Source organism: Pelophylax lessonae (genome assembly GCF_965119305.1).
Source record: "Pelophylax lessonae genome assembly, chromosome: 8".
In the NCBI taxonomy this organism is placed as follows: Eukaryota; Metazoa; Chordata; class Amphibia; order Anura; family Ranidae; genus Pelophylax; species Pelophylax lessonae.
Window position 1 is genome coordinate 141850706 of NC_138775.1, and position 17113 is coordinate 141867818.

At 45.8% G+C, this 17113-nt stretch overlaps 1 protein-coding gene across 7 annotated transcripts in view; it reads left to right on the top strand.

Annotated features, from left to right (window-relative positions):
* RBFOX2 (RNA binding fox-1 homolog 2) overlaps nucleotides 1-17113 on the top strand; it is a 528484-nt gene that overhangs the window by 318398 nt on the left and 192973 nt on the right. The window contains exon 1 of one of the 7 annotated variants that reach the window (XM_082266541.1): nucleotides 9507-9728. The exons of the other annotated variants lie outside the window; for them this stretch is intronic. Within the exon in view, the coding sequence (XP_082122667.1) occupies nucleotides 9702-9728 (27 nt within the window). The 5' untranslated portion in view covers nucleotides 9507-9701. Of the gene's footprint in view, nucleotides 1-9506; nucleotides 9729-17113 lie in introns of those variants that run through there. 7 annotated transcript variants of the gene reach the window in all.

Here is a 17113-nt window from a genome sequence, read left to right on the forward strand (position 1 = left end):
AACAGCCAGCATTGTCTGATGTAATCAGCCGCTCCGTGGCAGCATACCGAATCTGCCACCATCTACTTATTTCATCATGGGGTCTTTTCCTGGTTCTTGCAGCTAGTCCCCTTATGATACACCGCTGTGCTGCAAGTGCAGTGTGGTTTAGGGGTGGTGGTGGGGGGGGTCAGACATAATTTTCATCTAGACAAAAAAGATGGAAGTGCAGGGCAGGGTCATGCAAACAAAACAAAAAAAAGGTATTTTAACCTGTCGCCACCTATGTAACACATATATGTGGCAGCAAAAGGGTGGGTTTAAATGCCCACATGCTGCATGTATGCATCACTGGGCGGCAGATGTCTCTGTGCTGAGAACGCTCTCACTGCACACTCCCAGCACAGAGACCAGGTTGTCAAAGACAGCTTTCGGTCCCCACTAATGAAAATAGAACGTTTTCGGCTACGGGTATTATGAATCTAACCTTACTTACCTGATTCTCCACTCTCCTAGCAGATGGCTAGGCTTTCTTTCTTCCCCTAGACCAGGGGTCTTCAAACTATGGCCCTCCAGACCAGTTGTTCAGGAACAACAAGAGTTTTGCAATGCCTCATGGGATGTGTAGTTCTGCAACAGATGGAGGGCCATAGTTTGAGGATCCCTGCCCTAGACCAATGGTCTCCAAACTTCTATCCAGGGGCTAGATGTGGCCCGTTGCTTTTATCCAGCCCTTGGAGCACTATTTCATCCAATGATACCAATTATGGGGCATAATTCCCCCCCACTTACACCAGTGAAGGAGCACAAGTCCTCCTAATGACACCAACAATGGGGCACAATTTCTCCCAATGACACCAATGACGGGACACAATTCCTCCAAATGACAGTGATGATGGAGCACAATTTCTCCCAATGACACCAACAGTGGGGCACAATTTCCCCCAATGAAACCAATGATGAGACACAATTTCTCCCATTGACACCAGTGATGGGACACAATTCCTCCCAATGAAACCAATGATGCGACAAAACTCCTCCTAATGACACCAATGATGGAGCAAAATTTCTCCCAATGGCACCAACAATTGGGCCAAATAACACTAATGATGGGACACAATTCCTCCCACTGACACCAAAGATGTCTCAAAGCTTGTTTTTTCCCCACTGATGTCGGGACCTTTACTACTCCCACTAGCTACAGTCTGGCCCCCCTAAGGTTTAAAGGACAGTAAACTGGTATTTAGTTTAGAAAGTTTGGGGACTACTGCCCTAACCCAAATTGAGCAATTAACCCATGCAGTGCAAGCAAATCCCCACTGCAAGGGATAATGTTTTAGTTGCCCAGAGCTGGGCTGTGAAGTATGCTCTGGTTGTGAGGAGTCCTTGGAAGAGAAGTCCACCTTTATGGGCATGTATTCATGTTATGCCCATATTTAGAATATAACATGAAACATAGTCACTGCAACTCCCCATTCCCAAACTGCCCCTTGCTTACAAAATCCGGGGGGTTTTCCCCCCAAACTTTCAATATGTGAACTAGACACTGCTTTGCAGCCCTCCACCCACACAGCCATGTCAATCTTTCACAGGAACCTGTAAATGAAAATACTACAAGTCTCCTCTGCTACTGCAGTAGAAGGAAACATACTTCCTAATTGAGTGAAGGTGCTGTGACGTCACCACACTTGAGGTGCATTGATACTTCTCATACCTCAGTACAGACCAGTGGCTGGAGAAATAGTCATCAGGAGCCTGAGCATTTACTAATTGTATTTGGTAAAGTGATTCCAATTGCAAAACTTTTTTTTACCTAAAGCACTTGCCCACTGGGCACTTTTACCCCTTTCCTGCCCAGCCGCTTTCAGCGCTGTCAAACTCTGAATGACAATTGCGCGGTCATGCTACAATGTACCTGTATAACATTTTTATCATTTTTTTCAAACAAATAGAACTCTCTTTTGATGGTATTTAGTCATCACTGGGTGTTTAGGGAAAAAAAAAAAGACCAAACATTTAATAATTTTTTTTTTTTTTTTAGTTTCTGTTATAAAATATTGCAAACAGATAAAATTTCTCCTTCAATTAAAGTGATTGTAAAGTCTCTTTTTTTTTTAATAACAAATGTTATACTTCCCTCCTCTGTGCTGTTGGTTTTGCACAGGCCAGCCTGGATCCTCCTCTTCACGGGTCCCTCATTGCTGCTCCTGGCCCCTCCCTCCTATCGAGTGCCCCCCACAGCAAGCAGCTTGCTATGGGGGCACCCGAGCCTAGCTGCAGCTTTGTGTGTCCATTCAGACATGGAGCTGCCATTCGGCCCCACCCCTCTCTTCTGATTGGCTAACAGACTTTGACAGCCCCGGGAGCCAATAGCGCTGTGGCTGTGTCTCAGCCAATCAGGAGGGACCTGTGGACATCACTGGATACTGATGGGGCACTGGGCAGGCTGCTACACACAGAAAGTGTTTTAGAATGCATTAAGATAAAAAAACCTTCTGCCTTTAAAGCTCCTTTAAATGCGCTGATGAGACTGCACTGATGGGCACTAATAGACAGCACTGATAGGCACTAATAAGCTACACTGATGAGGCCCCACTGATGAGCACTGATGAGGCAGCACTGGTGGGCATGGATATGGGGCATTGATGGGCACTGATAGGCAGCACTGAAGGGCACTGATTGGCAGTAATAATGGACACTGTTTTGCAGGCATTGTTGGGGCTGCACTGATAATTTAGACACTGAGGATCAGTACCCTGAATATCAGTGCAGATGTCCCCTTTCACATTAGCCGGTTACCAGCTCTCTCCTCCCCTTTCGCTGAAAGGAATGCTGATAATTGGCAAATCTGTTTACATCGTGATCAGCTGTGATTGAACACAGCTGATCATGTGGTAAAGAGCTGCTGTGATTGGCTCTTTACTTCAATCTATGACCAGCAGCGGGGGCATGCGGTGGCGTTATCTGAGGATATCCTATGACGTCCTCCCGGAACTGGCCGACAACGCTGTATAGCCATAATTTTGCTATAGCGCGATCGGCAAGTGGTTAATCCATTTCCTGCATTAAGGTAAACCTTCTACTTGTTCTACCCCCCCCCCCCCCCCCCCGTCCCTAAACACTTACCTGACTCCTCTCACTGCTTCTGCACTGTCCTGGCTGCAGCACTAATCCTCTATTTTCTGGCCTCACAGGAGACAATGTTGTTTTTTTTTACTAAATCTGGAGAGTGCAAAACCTGGTGTAGATGTGCATGGCACCCAATCAGCTTCAAACTTTAGCATGTTCAATTAAAGAGGGCGTAAACTCTCTTTGTTGATTTTTACCTATAGGTAAGCCTATAATAGGGTTTACCTATAGTTACGTGCTTCGTTTAGGAGATATTTACTTTGAAAGCGGCTGGTGACATCTCCGGTGAATGGACCACGATGTCCATGCAGAACTCTACGCCACAGCCGTGACTCCCACACACATGATGAACCATTCATACAGCTGAAGCCCATGAACAAGGAAGACTGGGTGAAGATGGAAGCACCTTCAGCAGTGACAGCGCGCCTCTGGAGGGCTTTGTTATCAGATAAGTCTGATATAGTGTGCTAGTATGCAGTGCATACTAGCATATTATGACTTAAATTGCCCAGGGCCTAATTTTTTTTTTTTTTTTTTGCATACTGTAGTTTACTACTGCTTTAAGTTTTGACAAAAAAAAAAAAAAAACCTGGAAGCTGATTGGTTTCTATGCAGAGCTGCACCAGATTTTGCACTCTCCTGTTTTAGTAAATAAACCCCACTGAGATTGGTAGGAGAAATAGGCTCCTGCTGCTGTCAGTCAAACTCCTGTGAGGAGGGAGTGAGGGGCGTGGCTTACCAGTGCTGTGTGTCTCAATGGATGAACACAGCCCAGCTTGGGGGTGTGCCTGCACAGGTGCCACACAGTACCTGGCTTGCTAAGTGGGCACCTAGAGCAGGGAGAATAGAGAGGAGGTTTAGGACAACTCTGTGTAAAAATAAGTATAACCTCTTTTTTATTTTAGCCAAAAAACAAAAGTAAGACTTTAATATCACTTTAATACTTTGCAAACTCCAATGCAAGAGAAAATAAATGCATATTTTTTATTATTCAATGCGGGTGAATTTTATTATTTATTTGCAGAAACATGGACAGTGCCTCTCGTTCACACCAGATGCTTTCCATTGTGTGTATTAAATATGCATCAAAACCCATGAACAGTGTTTCCATGTATTTCAATAGCCCCAGTTCCCACCAGTGTGATCAGTTCCAGTACAATCAACAAGTACAAACCTACTGCTTTTTTCTTTGTCTGGAATGCGGCAAAACATATGCAAAAGTAAATGCAGCAGAATGCACAATGTCCTGAATGAAGATAAAGATTTTTCAAGTGTTACACACTTGCCTACTGGGCACTTTTACCCCCTTCATGCCCAGGCCAATTTTTATCTTTATCGCTGTTGCTCTTTGAATGACAATTGCGCAGTCATGCTACACTGTACCCATATGGCATTTTTAGCATTTTTTTCACACAAATAGAGCTTTCTTTTGGTGGTATTTAAGACCAAAAATTAAAAAAAAAAAAAAAAGTTTTCTTTGTTTCTGTAACAAAATTTTGCAAATAGGTAATTTTTCTTCTTTACTGATGTGCACTGATGATGCTGCACTGATGGGCACTGATGATGCTGCACTGATGGGCACTGATGAGGCAGCACTGATATGTGACACTAATAGGTGGCACTGATAGACACTGATAGGCAACACTGATGAGGAGGCACTAATTGGTAGCACTAATGGGCACTGGCTGGCACTGTTGGGGCTGCACTGATAATCGGGACACCTGATTATCAGTGCAGATGTCCCCTTTCAGACTAGACAGTTATTGGCTCTCTCCACTGGAATGCCAATAACTGGCAAGTGTGTTTACATCATGGTAAGCTGTGATTGGACAAAGCCGCTGTCATTGGCTCTTTACTCTGATCGGCTATGTGCTGTGTCCTAGGGACACAGCTCACCATCGATTACCGTGCACCCCCCGAGGGTGCGCATGCATGGCAGCAATGGGAGGACTTCATATGACATCCACCCAGAACTAGAGCGGTCCCACCTGGCCATCATTTGACTATTTGGAGGATTTTAAAAAAAACGCACTGGAATGCATTGAAAACACATCTGGAAGGCAGAAATAGTGACATGAGCCCTTAGCCCTCGGTGCGACTTGTCATGCAATTTGACAGGTCCAAATCGCATGACAAGACACACCCTATTGTCAGTAATGAAACTGTTAAAGTCACTGCAACGCCAATGTTCCTCCACTATTTTTGTCAATTTAAGGTGCGACTTGCATAGATCTATGCAGGAAATTGCACAGATGTCAACCAAGTCGCACTTGAAGTTGCACTAACATGGGACTTTGAAATCGTGCAAATTCAAGTAGTGACGTTGCACAATTTCAAAGTCAGATTTGGTGTGACCAGGGGCCTAAAGTGGAAATCCAGTCAAATTCTAACTAAGGCTAAACCTTCTCCCACCCCCATTCTAAGACTATTCTATATACCCTGTGAAATGAAAGATGCCTATACTTACCTATTCTGAGGGTGCTCCAGTCACGTGATCTCTCCAGCGCCGGCTTCAGTGGCAGCTGATAACAACTTTTTATTTTAAGCCGCGGCGGTGCTAAAAATTGAGAAAAACCTGCATGTGAACTAAACACACAAAGAGTGCACTTAAAGGTGTGCTTTTGTCTACCCCCCCCTCCCCCCCTTCAATAGGGGAAGGACCTTTCCCTAAACCCCCGGGGCACATGGCTCCCTGAGCAATGACTTCAAGGCTTATGGTGCCCATACACTAGATGTTATTTGGACAGTTCGTTAGTTTTTCATCCAGTTGATGGGCACAAATTGAAAGTTGGTTGTGACGTTTTTGAGGAAAGTAAAAATGAAGGAAAATGAAAAGTTTGGAAAACTTCTGCCGAAGGGATGAATTGAAAGGGTAAAGGAGAGGTACAGACAAAGCTTGTTTAGCTGTACTTCTATGGATCACAGGAGTGCAGTTTGTTCTGAAGCCCGCTGCCAGCTGATGTCACAAACTCGGCTCAGGCAAAATCATGACAATTAAGTCAAGATCCGCCCACTTGCCTCGACCAGCGCCTGGCTCAGCCTCTCAGCGAGCCGCTGAGAGCCTGAGCCGGCTGCTCCCAGACCCTCCACAGGCCTGTGCTCCAGTGAGCGAGGAGGGGGGCAGAGCAGAAAGTGGTGACTGACATAGGTTGATTTACTAAGAAAAAGACTGTGCACTCTGCAAATACAGTTGTTCCAGAGCTTAGTAAATGAGCAGAAACTGCTGACTTCCATCGTCCAATCATGTGCAAGCAAAAATGCTGTTCTTTTTATTTTCCCTGCACGTGATTGGGTACTCTTTGCAAAATGAAGCCTTACCACATTTACTAAGCTCTGGAGCAACTGCACTTGCAGCGGGCAACTGCATTTTGCTAAGTGCACAGTCTATTTGCCTTAAGTAAATCATCCCCACAGTCTCCAGCTCTCTGAGGAGAGTGATCAGCAGTGTTAGATCGCTTGGTTCCAGGAGCGGCTGGTTCATTAGGGGCGCCATCCCCCTTCATGGTGTTGAACTCATAGGTTTCTATGAGTTTTTTTTTTTTTCAAGCCACGTGATTAGAGCCTGAGCCACGAATTGGCTTGAAAAAGGTTGGGCTTGGGGCACAGAGCACTGCGCCCAGAACCCACCCAAATTAATATTCGCTATTGTCTTCCGGCTTCTCCTCCCGGAACAATCAGGACAGGAGGCGGATTGGGTTGGGAGGAGAAGTCGAAGAAGCCGCGGAGGGGTGAGTGTGGGGGACTGTCACCAAGGAGAGGCTGAGTGCAGGGGCCGTCACCATGGAGAGAGTGTGGGGGTCCGTTACCGTGGAAAGGGCTGAGTGCGGGGGACCGTCACTGTGGAGAGGCTGAGTGCGGGGGACCATCACCGTGGAGAGGCTGAGTGCGGGGGACCGTCACCGTGGAGAGGCTGAGTGCAGGATCCGTCACCGTGGAGAGGCTGAGTGCAGGGGCCGTCACCATGGAGAGGCTGAGTGCAGGGGCCGTCACCGTGGAGAGGCTGAGTGCAGGGGCCGTCACTGTGGAGAGGCTGAGTGCAGGGGCCGTCACTGTGGAGAGGCTGAGTGCAGGGGCCGTCACTGTGGAGAGGCTGAGTGCAGGGGCCGTCACTGTGGAGAGGCTGAGTGTGGGGGTCCGTTAACATGGAAAGGGCTGAGTGCGGGAGACCATCACCGTGGAGAGGCTGAGTGCGGGGGACCGTCACCGTGGAGAAGCTGAGTGCGGGGGATCGTCACTGTGGAGAAGCTGAGTGTGGGGGACCGTCACTGTGGAGAAGCTGAGTGCGGGGGACCATCACCCTGGGGGGGTGAGTGCGGGAGGGACTGTCACTATAGAGGGGTGAGTGCGGGAGGGACCATCACCGTGGAGAGGCTGAGTGCGGGGAACCGTCACCATGGAGGGGTGAGTGTGGGAGGGACCAACACCGTGGAGAGGTGAGGGTGGGAGGGACCGTCACCGCGGAGGGGTGAGTGCGGGAGGGACCGTCACCGTGGAGGGGTGAGTGTGGGAGGGACCGTCACCGTGGAGGGGTGAGTGTGGGAGGGACCGTCACCGTGGAGAGGTGAGTGTGGGAGGGACCGACACCGTGGAGTGGTGAGTGTGGGAGGGAGCGTCACCGTGGAGGGGTGAGTGTGGGAGGGACCGTCACCGTGGAGGGGTGAGTGTGGGAGGGACCGTCACTGTGGAGGGGTGAGTGCGGGAGGGACCGTCACCGTGGAGGGGTAAGTGTGTGAGGGGCAGTCACCGTGGAGGGGTGAGTGTGGGAGGGACCGTCACCGCGGAGGGGTGAGTGCGGGAGGGACTGTCACCGCGGAGGGGTGATTGTGGGAGGGACTGTCACCGTGGAGGGGTGAGTGTGGGAGGGACTGTCACCGTGGAGGGGTGAGTGTGGGAGGGACTGTCACCGTGGAGGGGTGAGTGTGGGAGGGACTGTCACCGTGGAGGGGTGAGTGCGGGGGGGACTGTCACCGTGGAGGGGTGAGTGCGGGAGGGACTGTCACCGTGGAGGGGTGAGTGCTGGAGGGACTGTCACCGTGGAGGGGTGAGTGCTGGAGGGACTGTCACCGTGGAGGGGTGAGTGCGGGAGGGACTGTCACCGTGGAGGGGTGAGTGTGGGGGGGACTGTCACCGTGGAGGGGTGAGTGTGGGAGGGACCGTCACTGTGGAGGGCTGAGTGCGGGGGACCGTCACCGTGGAGAAGATGACTGTGGGGGACCGTCACTGTGGAGAAGCTGAGTGCGGGGGACCGTCACCCTGGAGGGTTGAGTGCGGGAGGGACTGTCACTATGGAGGGGTGAGTGCGGGAGGGACCATCACCGTGGAGAGGCTGAGTGCGGGGAACCGTCACCGCGGAGGGGTGAGTGTGGGAGGGACCGTCACCATGTAGGGGTGAGTGTGGATGGACCTGGGGAGGGGGGTTGTTTGACACCCCCTCAAAAAAATTTGGCACCAGCCGCCACTGCTCGGTTCTCAGTGTTATGCCCCGTACACACGTGCAGATTATCTGAAGACTTTTGTCTTCAGATTTACCTTTTCTATGTAGTGCAAGGGCCTGCCGGATTGCATACAAATTGAAAGTGTTTAGGTTTGACCTCATATTATATGATTTTGGTAAGTCTGCAGACAAAAGTCTTCAAGATAATCTGCACGTGTGTACGGGGCATTAGAGTCGGCGGGGGACAGATGCAGCACCTAGGTAAGTATGATTCTGAAAAATAAACCCATACTACTCGTGTAATGTTTCTCGCACGTTGGTACTGCGCATATGTGACCCCGAACCAAAAAACGAATGAGAAAACGATTCATTTATGTCCATGCAATGATTTACTGCTCGACATTTGGTCATTACTTGATGGCAATATTGTTTCCTCTAACTTTTTCTAAAACACGTTGGAGCGATTTTCGAATGGTGTATGGCTAGGGTAGTCTTCTATACTAAAGGCGGTCATGTGACCAGAATAGGTAAGTGTAGACATGTTTCCTGTCACAGGGTAGATAGAATAGACTTAGAATGGAGGTAGGAGAAGGTTTAGCCTTAGTTAGGATGTGACTGAACTTCCACTTTAATTCCTGTACAGATGTGTGGGGGGGGGGGGGGGGGTGCTGTGTACAATGTTTCCCTGCAGTGGGGAGCTCTCCTCTCCTCAGAATAAGATTACACCGCCTCTCCCCCCTCCAATCTGTGCCGTGCAGTGTGTGGAGATAAGCCGAGCCTGTCCTCTTCCTCCATTCTCTGCTGCCATGTGTAAGGAGAGCTGTCCCTTCACTCAGCCCAACAGGAGAGGAGGGGGGAGGGGAAAGGAAGCGACAGGAGAGAGCTGGGAGCCAGGGTGGGAGGGGGAGGAAGGAGAGAGGGGCGTGGCTGAGCGGTGATAAATTACCCCTGGAGCCGGAGGGCGGAGCCTCATCCTGAGAGAGAGAGAGAGCAATAGAGAGAGAGAGAGAAAGGGAGCGAAGAACTGGGAGGAAGGAGGAAGGAAGGAAGAAGAAGGAGTCAGAGCCAAGGACACAAAAGAATTCCTGAGGACTCGGCTCGCTGCTGCTCGGTGTGCGGTGACCATAGAGGCAGCAGTTGTCCGCTCCGCTCTTGGTTTATGGAGAAGAATAAAATGGTCTCGCAGGTAAGTGTGCGCGGCTGTGCCATGTCCATATTAGTGCATTGTGTGTGTGAGAGAGAGAGAGAGCTCCCCTCCCCCTCCAGTCTTTGTGTCTCTTTGTTTCTGGCCATAATTGGTGCCATGTGTGGCGTCTATCCGATCTCCTAACCCCCCCCCCCCATCCCCCCCCCCCCGCCCAGTCACCATTGTGTGTCCGATCCTCATCGATAGGTGTCATTGCTGCCAGTGTCCCCCCCCCCCCCCCTCTTCTCTCTCCTCCTCCCCCCTCATACATGGAGGTTGGGGCATTCCCAGGATATTGCAGATTGCGCAGGGAATCCTGCAGAGGGGACCGCAGTAGTCTGATCGTGTATGGGGGGGGGGGGGAGGGGGCAGATATGTGAAGGTGAAAGCAGTCAGGAGAGAGAGAGAAGACAGCCATTCCCATCAGGAGGATCCCTGCACCTTGTTGCAGCACTGGCTGCTTTTGTGGCAGGGAGAACCCTTCTCCTGGAGGGGGGGGGGGGGGGGTGGTATTTATATGTTGCATTCTGCCATCTCACATGGGTAGAAATGTTGTTACAGTACATCACCAACACACCACTGCAAGCAATAAATAAAAACAACCACCCAACCAATAATCTCTGACAATAAAAATCCTGATATTTATGATTTGTGAATGGAGGTGCTTGTATTAGAATACAGCCAGGATCCTTAGTAAAAATGGCAGTTCTATTCAGGATCAGCTCAACTGATGAATAAATGACAGTTACACGGCTGACCATAAAAATCCTAATAAAGAATTGTAAATAGATGTCAGATCATGGAATGTAGTGTGCTTGTATTAGAATACAGCCAGGATCCTTAGTACAGAAATGGCAGTTCTATTCAGAATCGGCTCAACTGATTAAATGACAGTTACACGGCTGACCATAAAAATATCCTAATAAAGATTTGTAAATAGAGGTGTCAGATCATGGAGTGTGCTTCTATTAGAATCCAGCCAGGATCCCTGCTACAAAAATGGCAGTTCTTTTCAGAATAGGCTCAACTGATGAATAAATGACAGTTACAGGGCTGACAATAAAAATCCTAATAAAGAATTGTAAATGGAGGTGTCAGATCATGGAGTGTGCTTGTATTAGAATGCAGACAGGACATAAATAGGGATCAGCCATTCCACCAGGACTGCCCATGATTGCCTCGAAGGACTGTTGTGTGTGTCCTGGTTATGATGGTCATGCAGTGTTTTTTTTTCCATTTAATGAAAATGTGGACTTTGACCCCCTCGTCCTCGGCGCTCTTGCTGCATTTGTTGACGAATGTTGTCTGGGTGCATTGACTGGATGCTTCCAGACTGTAAATGGATGCAGCAGCTCTCAGGCTGGACTCCTCCTGCCCCTTGCCTCTTAAAGATTTGTGCGTTGGCCATTTCGTCGTCGATGCAGGATCTGGGGGGTAAAATACTAGAAATCTTCGCTGTGAAATATTTGGGAACTGGAGAAAATGGGCTCTGGATCTGAGATGGAGAGAATGGAGCACATCACAGACTGGGGACTGCAGTGCAATGTCAGTGAAATGGCTGAAGTCGTACGTATTGTTGGTGAGGGGGGAATGTGTGTCTAGGATGTGGATGGCTTCAATTCCTTATTGCAGGCTTAATACAACACATGCAAAAACCGTGCTCTGCGTATCGCTGGATTGTGTTTTCTATTGTGCGTTTATCTTCTTGTGCCTGATTGTTTTTTTTGCAGCTATAGTTGGCATAATGTTTTGTTTTACATATTTGACACGCTGACTTTGGAGGGTGGAATACGATTGTTTTGATAGCTTAGAAATTAGGTTTTGATACAAATCTTTAGAAATGTAAACCTAGTTTAGCTGCATTTTTTTAGCATATTTTACAAGCGATCTTGATATGACAATTAGGAAGAGGTCATTCCATTATAATAGTGTTTTTTTTATTTTTTATTATTATATGTAAATGATATCGATTAATATAACAGAATGAGATGTGTGTGTGTGTGTACACAGTCGCACAAACACACATCTTATTCAATATTCTGCTTAATGGCTGAAATATATATATATATATATATATATATATATATATATATATATATATATTAGATAGATAGAGATATATATATGTGTGTGTGTGTGTGTGTGTGTATGTATATATATATATTTCAACCATTAAGCAGAATATTGAATCTAAGACTATGGATTTATCGGTCGTTAAAGCTCTTTGCTACTGAGAGATTTAACTGCTTGTTTACACTTATCACATTAGGTGAGTGCCAACAAGCAGTTAAACCTTTGTAGTGGAGAGATTTAATTGCCAATATAGGCAGCGTCAAAAGCAAATCTAATTATAATGCTATAATAAGGGATTTGTAAAAGAATACCCCTTAGCTGTATACGTTTTTGAAAGCGAATGTGCCACAAATCAGCAGAATACCTGCGTGGGATGCCTCCGATAGAAGCTGCCATTTTCTGATGCTGGGCATCACCGTTTTGTGACAGGGATGTCCCTTGCTGTATAGCAGATTGGGGTTAGGAAACCCCAAATAATGATTCCACGTATACCCTGAAGTCTGTTTTCAGTCTAATAAAACCAATATCTCTAGAAGAAAAAAAAATGTTTTTTGCATTTGAAAATCACCATGGTATGTTTAAAACCAGGAATTCCTAGAATATGCATAAAAATGGGCAAATTGTGCTGCCAGTTATTGTGACTCGAGAAGGGCAACAACTTGTGACCCTTTATTTCCAGCTTTGATGTTGCAATTCATTTTATTTATTTTAAATAGGATGATGGGGAAAATAATTGTACACATCCATAAATATTTATATATAGAAAGGGACTTGTTTACAAACAACCTGTATAGCAGCCGGAACTATGAATAGTATTTGAGCAGTCCATTTGTGTGGTTGTTAGTGTATTAATTTTGGGGACCTTTTCTATATAAATGCACAGTTTTTCTTTGTTTTTCAGAAAATGATTTATGCTGCCGATGTGTTTTGTCCTTCATGTACTCATTGTCACTATAGTGTGGTAAACTCTAGGACAGTGACTAAAGAGATGCCAGTTTAGGTGTGGGGTTGCCCTGCCTTTCTTTTTAAATGATATGCTGCATGCCCTGATACAGAGATGTCAGTAGACGAGTGGTGGACGTGGCCCAGTCACTAAAAATAACACTTCCCATAAAAAGGGACACATGTTGGCACTGTGCAGATTTTTCTGTTAAAAAAAACACACAAACCCTGTAGAATGGCAAGATATAGCAAAGTACCATAAAAATTAAAATGGTTCTTCCCGCCATCACTCACCCTGCAAATGCTGGTTCTAGATTTGTGTACTGAGCCAAATATAAGCATTATGTTTGCAGAAGGAAAGTGGGAGTAAATACTTAATACAAATCCCAGTGAATGTATCAGTTTAGAACTTTAATTACTAAATCTGATCGCATTTTTTGTCTCCATCATTGTGATGCACCAAAGGTGTGAATGATCACTTCTAATACTGGCGAGTACTGATGGGCACCTGCATTGGTATGCTGCGTGCACACATTAGTGCAGGGTTTCTCAGCCAGGGTTCCGTGGAACTCTATTGGCACTTTTCCACTGCAAGTACTGGCTCGGCTCTACTCGGCCCTGCTTGGCCCGGTTTGCTTTTCCACTGCTGGTACCGCATGGTACGGTGTTGGAATGGTTCGGTACGGTATGGTTTGCTTTTCCACTAAAGTAGTACTAAAGTTAAGTGGGTGGGATAACAAAGGGGTGGGTGGGATTCTCTCACCAATCAGTGGCTTGTAGTGACTGCATGCAAAGGATTGTGGGGTATGGTACCTCTTGGAACCACAATCGAGGTGGTACTGTTTTTGAGAGCCGTACCGTTCGTTTCCATGCAGTGGAAAAGCGCCACCGTACCGAACCGTTCCTACACCGTACCATGTGGTACCAGCAGTGGAAAAGCACAAAAGCGAGCCGAACCGTTCGGTTCCATGCAGTGGAAAAGCGCCATAGGGTTCCTCCTGAGGTTGCTAGGGGTTCCTTGAGCAATGAGCAATTTCTGCCTCTCAGATAAGTTCCCAATGACACCATTGTTCCTTTTAGCTATCTGTAAGGGGTAATTCTTCCCAATGATGACAAGATTAAGGAGCATTCTTCCCACTGACTGTCACACTGTGTCATCATGAGTTGTAGATTTTTAATTTTTAGCATGGGTTCCCTGAGACCAGAAATTTATTTTAAGGGTTCCTCTCTGTTGAAAAGGTTGAGAAAGGCTGCACTAGCCCTTTAGCTATGAATATTTCTACCTGAAAGTAGAGGGTGGGCAGCATGACTTTTTTTTTTGATTCTTGTACTCATAAGTAGTATAAAGATGCTGCCATTGCTAAGCTCTTACTTAAAACAATCGTTCCTTGGCTGCCATCCTGGTCAGAACAAGAATGGAGATCAGGAGCTCTGACATCACTTTGAAGTATTCTTCAATAGCCCCCCCTGACATATTGTCAATTAATTGTTGGATGGAGTCTCTCAATGCCGGTTAGAGAATTCACATTTTAGAAGTTAGTCTATGCTTTAAATATTTGGTATTCTACATTCTCTAGTAGTTTTAAATAGTTTGTGGGGGAGCTCAAAATCAGGATGTGTGGGCAATGATGGGTTTTGGTTTATTTTCTTGTCTTTGACATATTCACCTTTTATATTTAGTTTAATGCCCTACATTTCAGTAGCAAATATGCAGATGTAGTAATTTTTATTTTCTAAAATGTGTGAAACCCCACCTAGTCCTGATCCTGGGGGTTAAAGAGTTCCAAAGATCTGTTCATTGCAGGTAATGACCACTTTTTCTTTCTTATAATGGGTGGTCCAGTTTTTTTTTCCTTCTATCCAAAGTCATTGGTAGTTTAATTAGGCAAACTGGTGTTTTTTTATGTTGTTGGTAAGAAAAATAACATTCCTTGTTAAGAAAAAAAATTCTGTATCCTATGTTCCTTGCACGCTTTATCTGAGTGGAGTCTTTCGATTAGTGTTCTCTGTAATGACAGTTCATAAACTGTTTAGCTAGAAAAGCACACTGGAGTGCCTTTACCACTGTTACTGGGGCCATTTGTACATTTTTTTTTTTTTTTTGCACATGTTAAAGGAGTGGCCTGCACATTCGACCGTTGAGATTGGGCATCATTTCAGCTTGTCTGGTTAGTGTTAAAGTTTGCCTACCCCCTCCCGCTCTCCACATTTAATGCTTTATTCATAAGAGCGGGTAGCTTAAGTTGCCTGTGATATTAAAGAAAAAATCCATACCTAGTTATGCATGACAGGGTCATTTCAAGCTCAAAAGCTTTTCTGCATGCTCCCAGGAGCATGCGGTATAGACTTGATCACAAAGTAGAAGCTGGCAACTCCCTTTTCTGCATAATTCTAATAGCCATAGATTCTACTGTCCTTCTGATTGTTGGGCTGCAAGGGTTTTCAAAATCTTGTAGCAGTGAAATAGTGATAAATTAGTATGACAAAAGGTCAAAGGAGGTGAGGAATTTTACCATTCACCTAGAAATTGAATTTCTATGATTGTTGGGCTTCTCTCATCAGATGTAGAATGTGGTTTTGTTGTTTTAGTAAATATTCCACCTGGAGAAATGAAATGGCACTCTGAAATTTTCATATTTGTGTTTTTAGTAAGTTTTTTGAGTATAACCATACTCGGAAAAGTGAAAGTACAGTGATATGTTGACCAATCAGTCAGGTTTTGCACATGCTTTGAAATATCCAGCTTTAATATTCAAAGTTGTGTTACTTAGAACTTCTATAGTGTAGAATGACATTCATTTGGAATACCCTTTTATAAACATTCATCTTACGGATGTATGTACATAATGTACTTTTAGATTCTATATTGCCTCCATTTGGTTACTAGTACATTCTAAAACAAAGGGTTTTTTTTTTTTCTCTGGATCACAGAACAAATCTGGTCTGCCTCCACATTCTCTACTCCTATTTCATCTGTTCCAGCAGGCAAGGTCTGCTTTCAATCACAGACAGGAAAGGGTGGGTAGCAAAGCAAAGGGGGGATGGTTAATTGAGAAACCGTGTTTAGAGGAAAATTAGCTGCAGTCACTTTAAGTGATGTCAGCCTGGTTTGGCGATCCTTTCTGAAGAGGTCAGAAGCCCAGCTGTTGAATGACCCTCTTCTTGTGCTTGATGCTGAGAGGGGACAAATGGGCTCATGGCTGAGTCGTAAATGCCTGCTGTTTTTTTTTACTTTATATTGATCTTGTATCCATATTGGATTCTTTTTACATGGGAGTGATCAGTCTTTGAGGGTATTTAAGCTGTATTCAAGTTCTGCATATTTTATTATATATATTGTCATATACACTAGCAGTGGAAAATTGTAAAAATGTTACTTTGTCCCAGCTTTTTTATTTTTGTTGTATGTTTGTCATACTTTCACATTCATGATCCAAGCACAGCAGCAATGTTTAAGGCCCTGTTCACACCTGAGCGTTTTCAAATCTCTGAAGTCTCAAAACACGCAACAAGCAAAATCCCATTAGTTTTAATGGCCCCTGTTCACATTATAACATTTTGAATTTTTTGAAGCGCAAAAAAACACATGAGCTTCCTTTTTGGCAGATTACAGGTGTTTTTGTTAGGGCTCTTTCACACGGCCGCTCCGTATGTCCGCAAATCATCCTATTTTTTTGCGGATGATTTGTGGACATAATGTAAGTCTATGGCATTGCGGATGTCAGCGGAATACCATCCGCTGATATCCGATTTTCTTCCTTTCAGTTCTGTTCCGTTTTTTGGAACGGAACAGAACCCTATTTTTCCTCCGTTCAAAAAACAGAAAGGAAGGAAAATCGGATGTCAGTGGTGTCATCCGCTGACATCCGCAATGCCCATAGACTTGCATTATGTCCGCATATCATCCGCAAATGGATGGGATGATATGCGGACATACGGAGCGGATGACACAAATGTCATCCGCTCCGTGAAAAAAAAGTCCCACAGCGGAGAAAAACAGCGGAGCGGCCGTCTGAAAGAGCCCTTGGATGTCAATGCCTGCCTCCAAACACTTGCAAAAAAACACCTAAAAACTCCCAAAAAAAGCCTGAAAAGGATACGCTCAGGTGTGAATGGAGCCTAAAGTAAGGAAACTGGATTATGTTTTGGAGCAGTCTTTCTACATCATAGTTAGACCTTAAGAGCCCATTCAGACAGGGGCGACAGGACTTGCTGGGGCGACCTGTGAAGTCGCGGTGCACAGCTTGGCGCGACTTGCACGGACTTCATATAATTGAAGTCAATGTAAGTCGCCTCCAGGTTGCCCCAAAGTAGTACAGGACCCTCTTTCTAAGTCGGAGCGACTTGTGTCGCTCCTATTAGAACCGGGT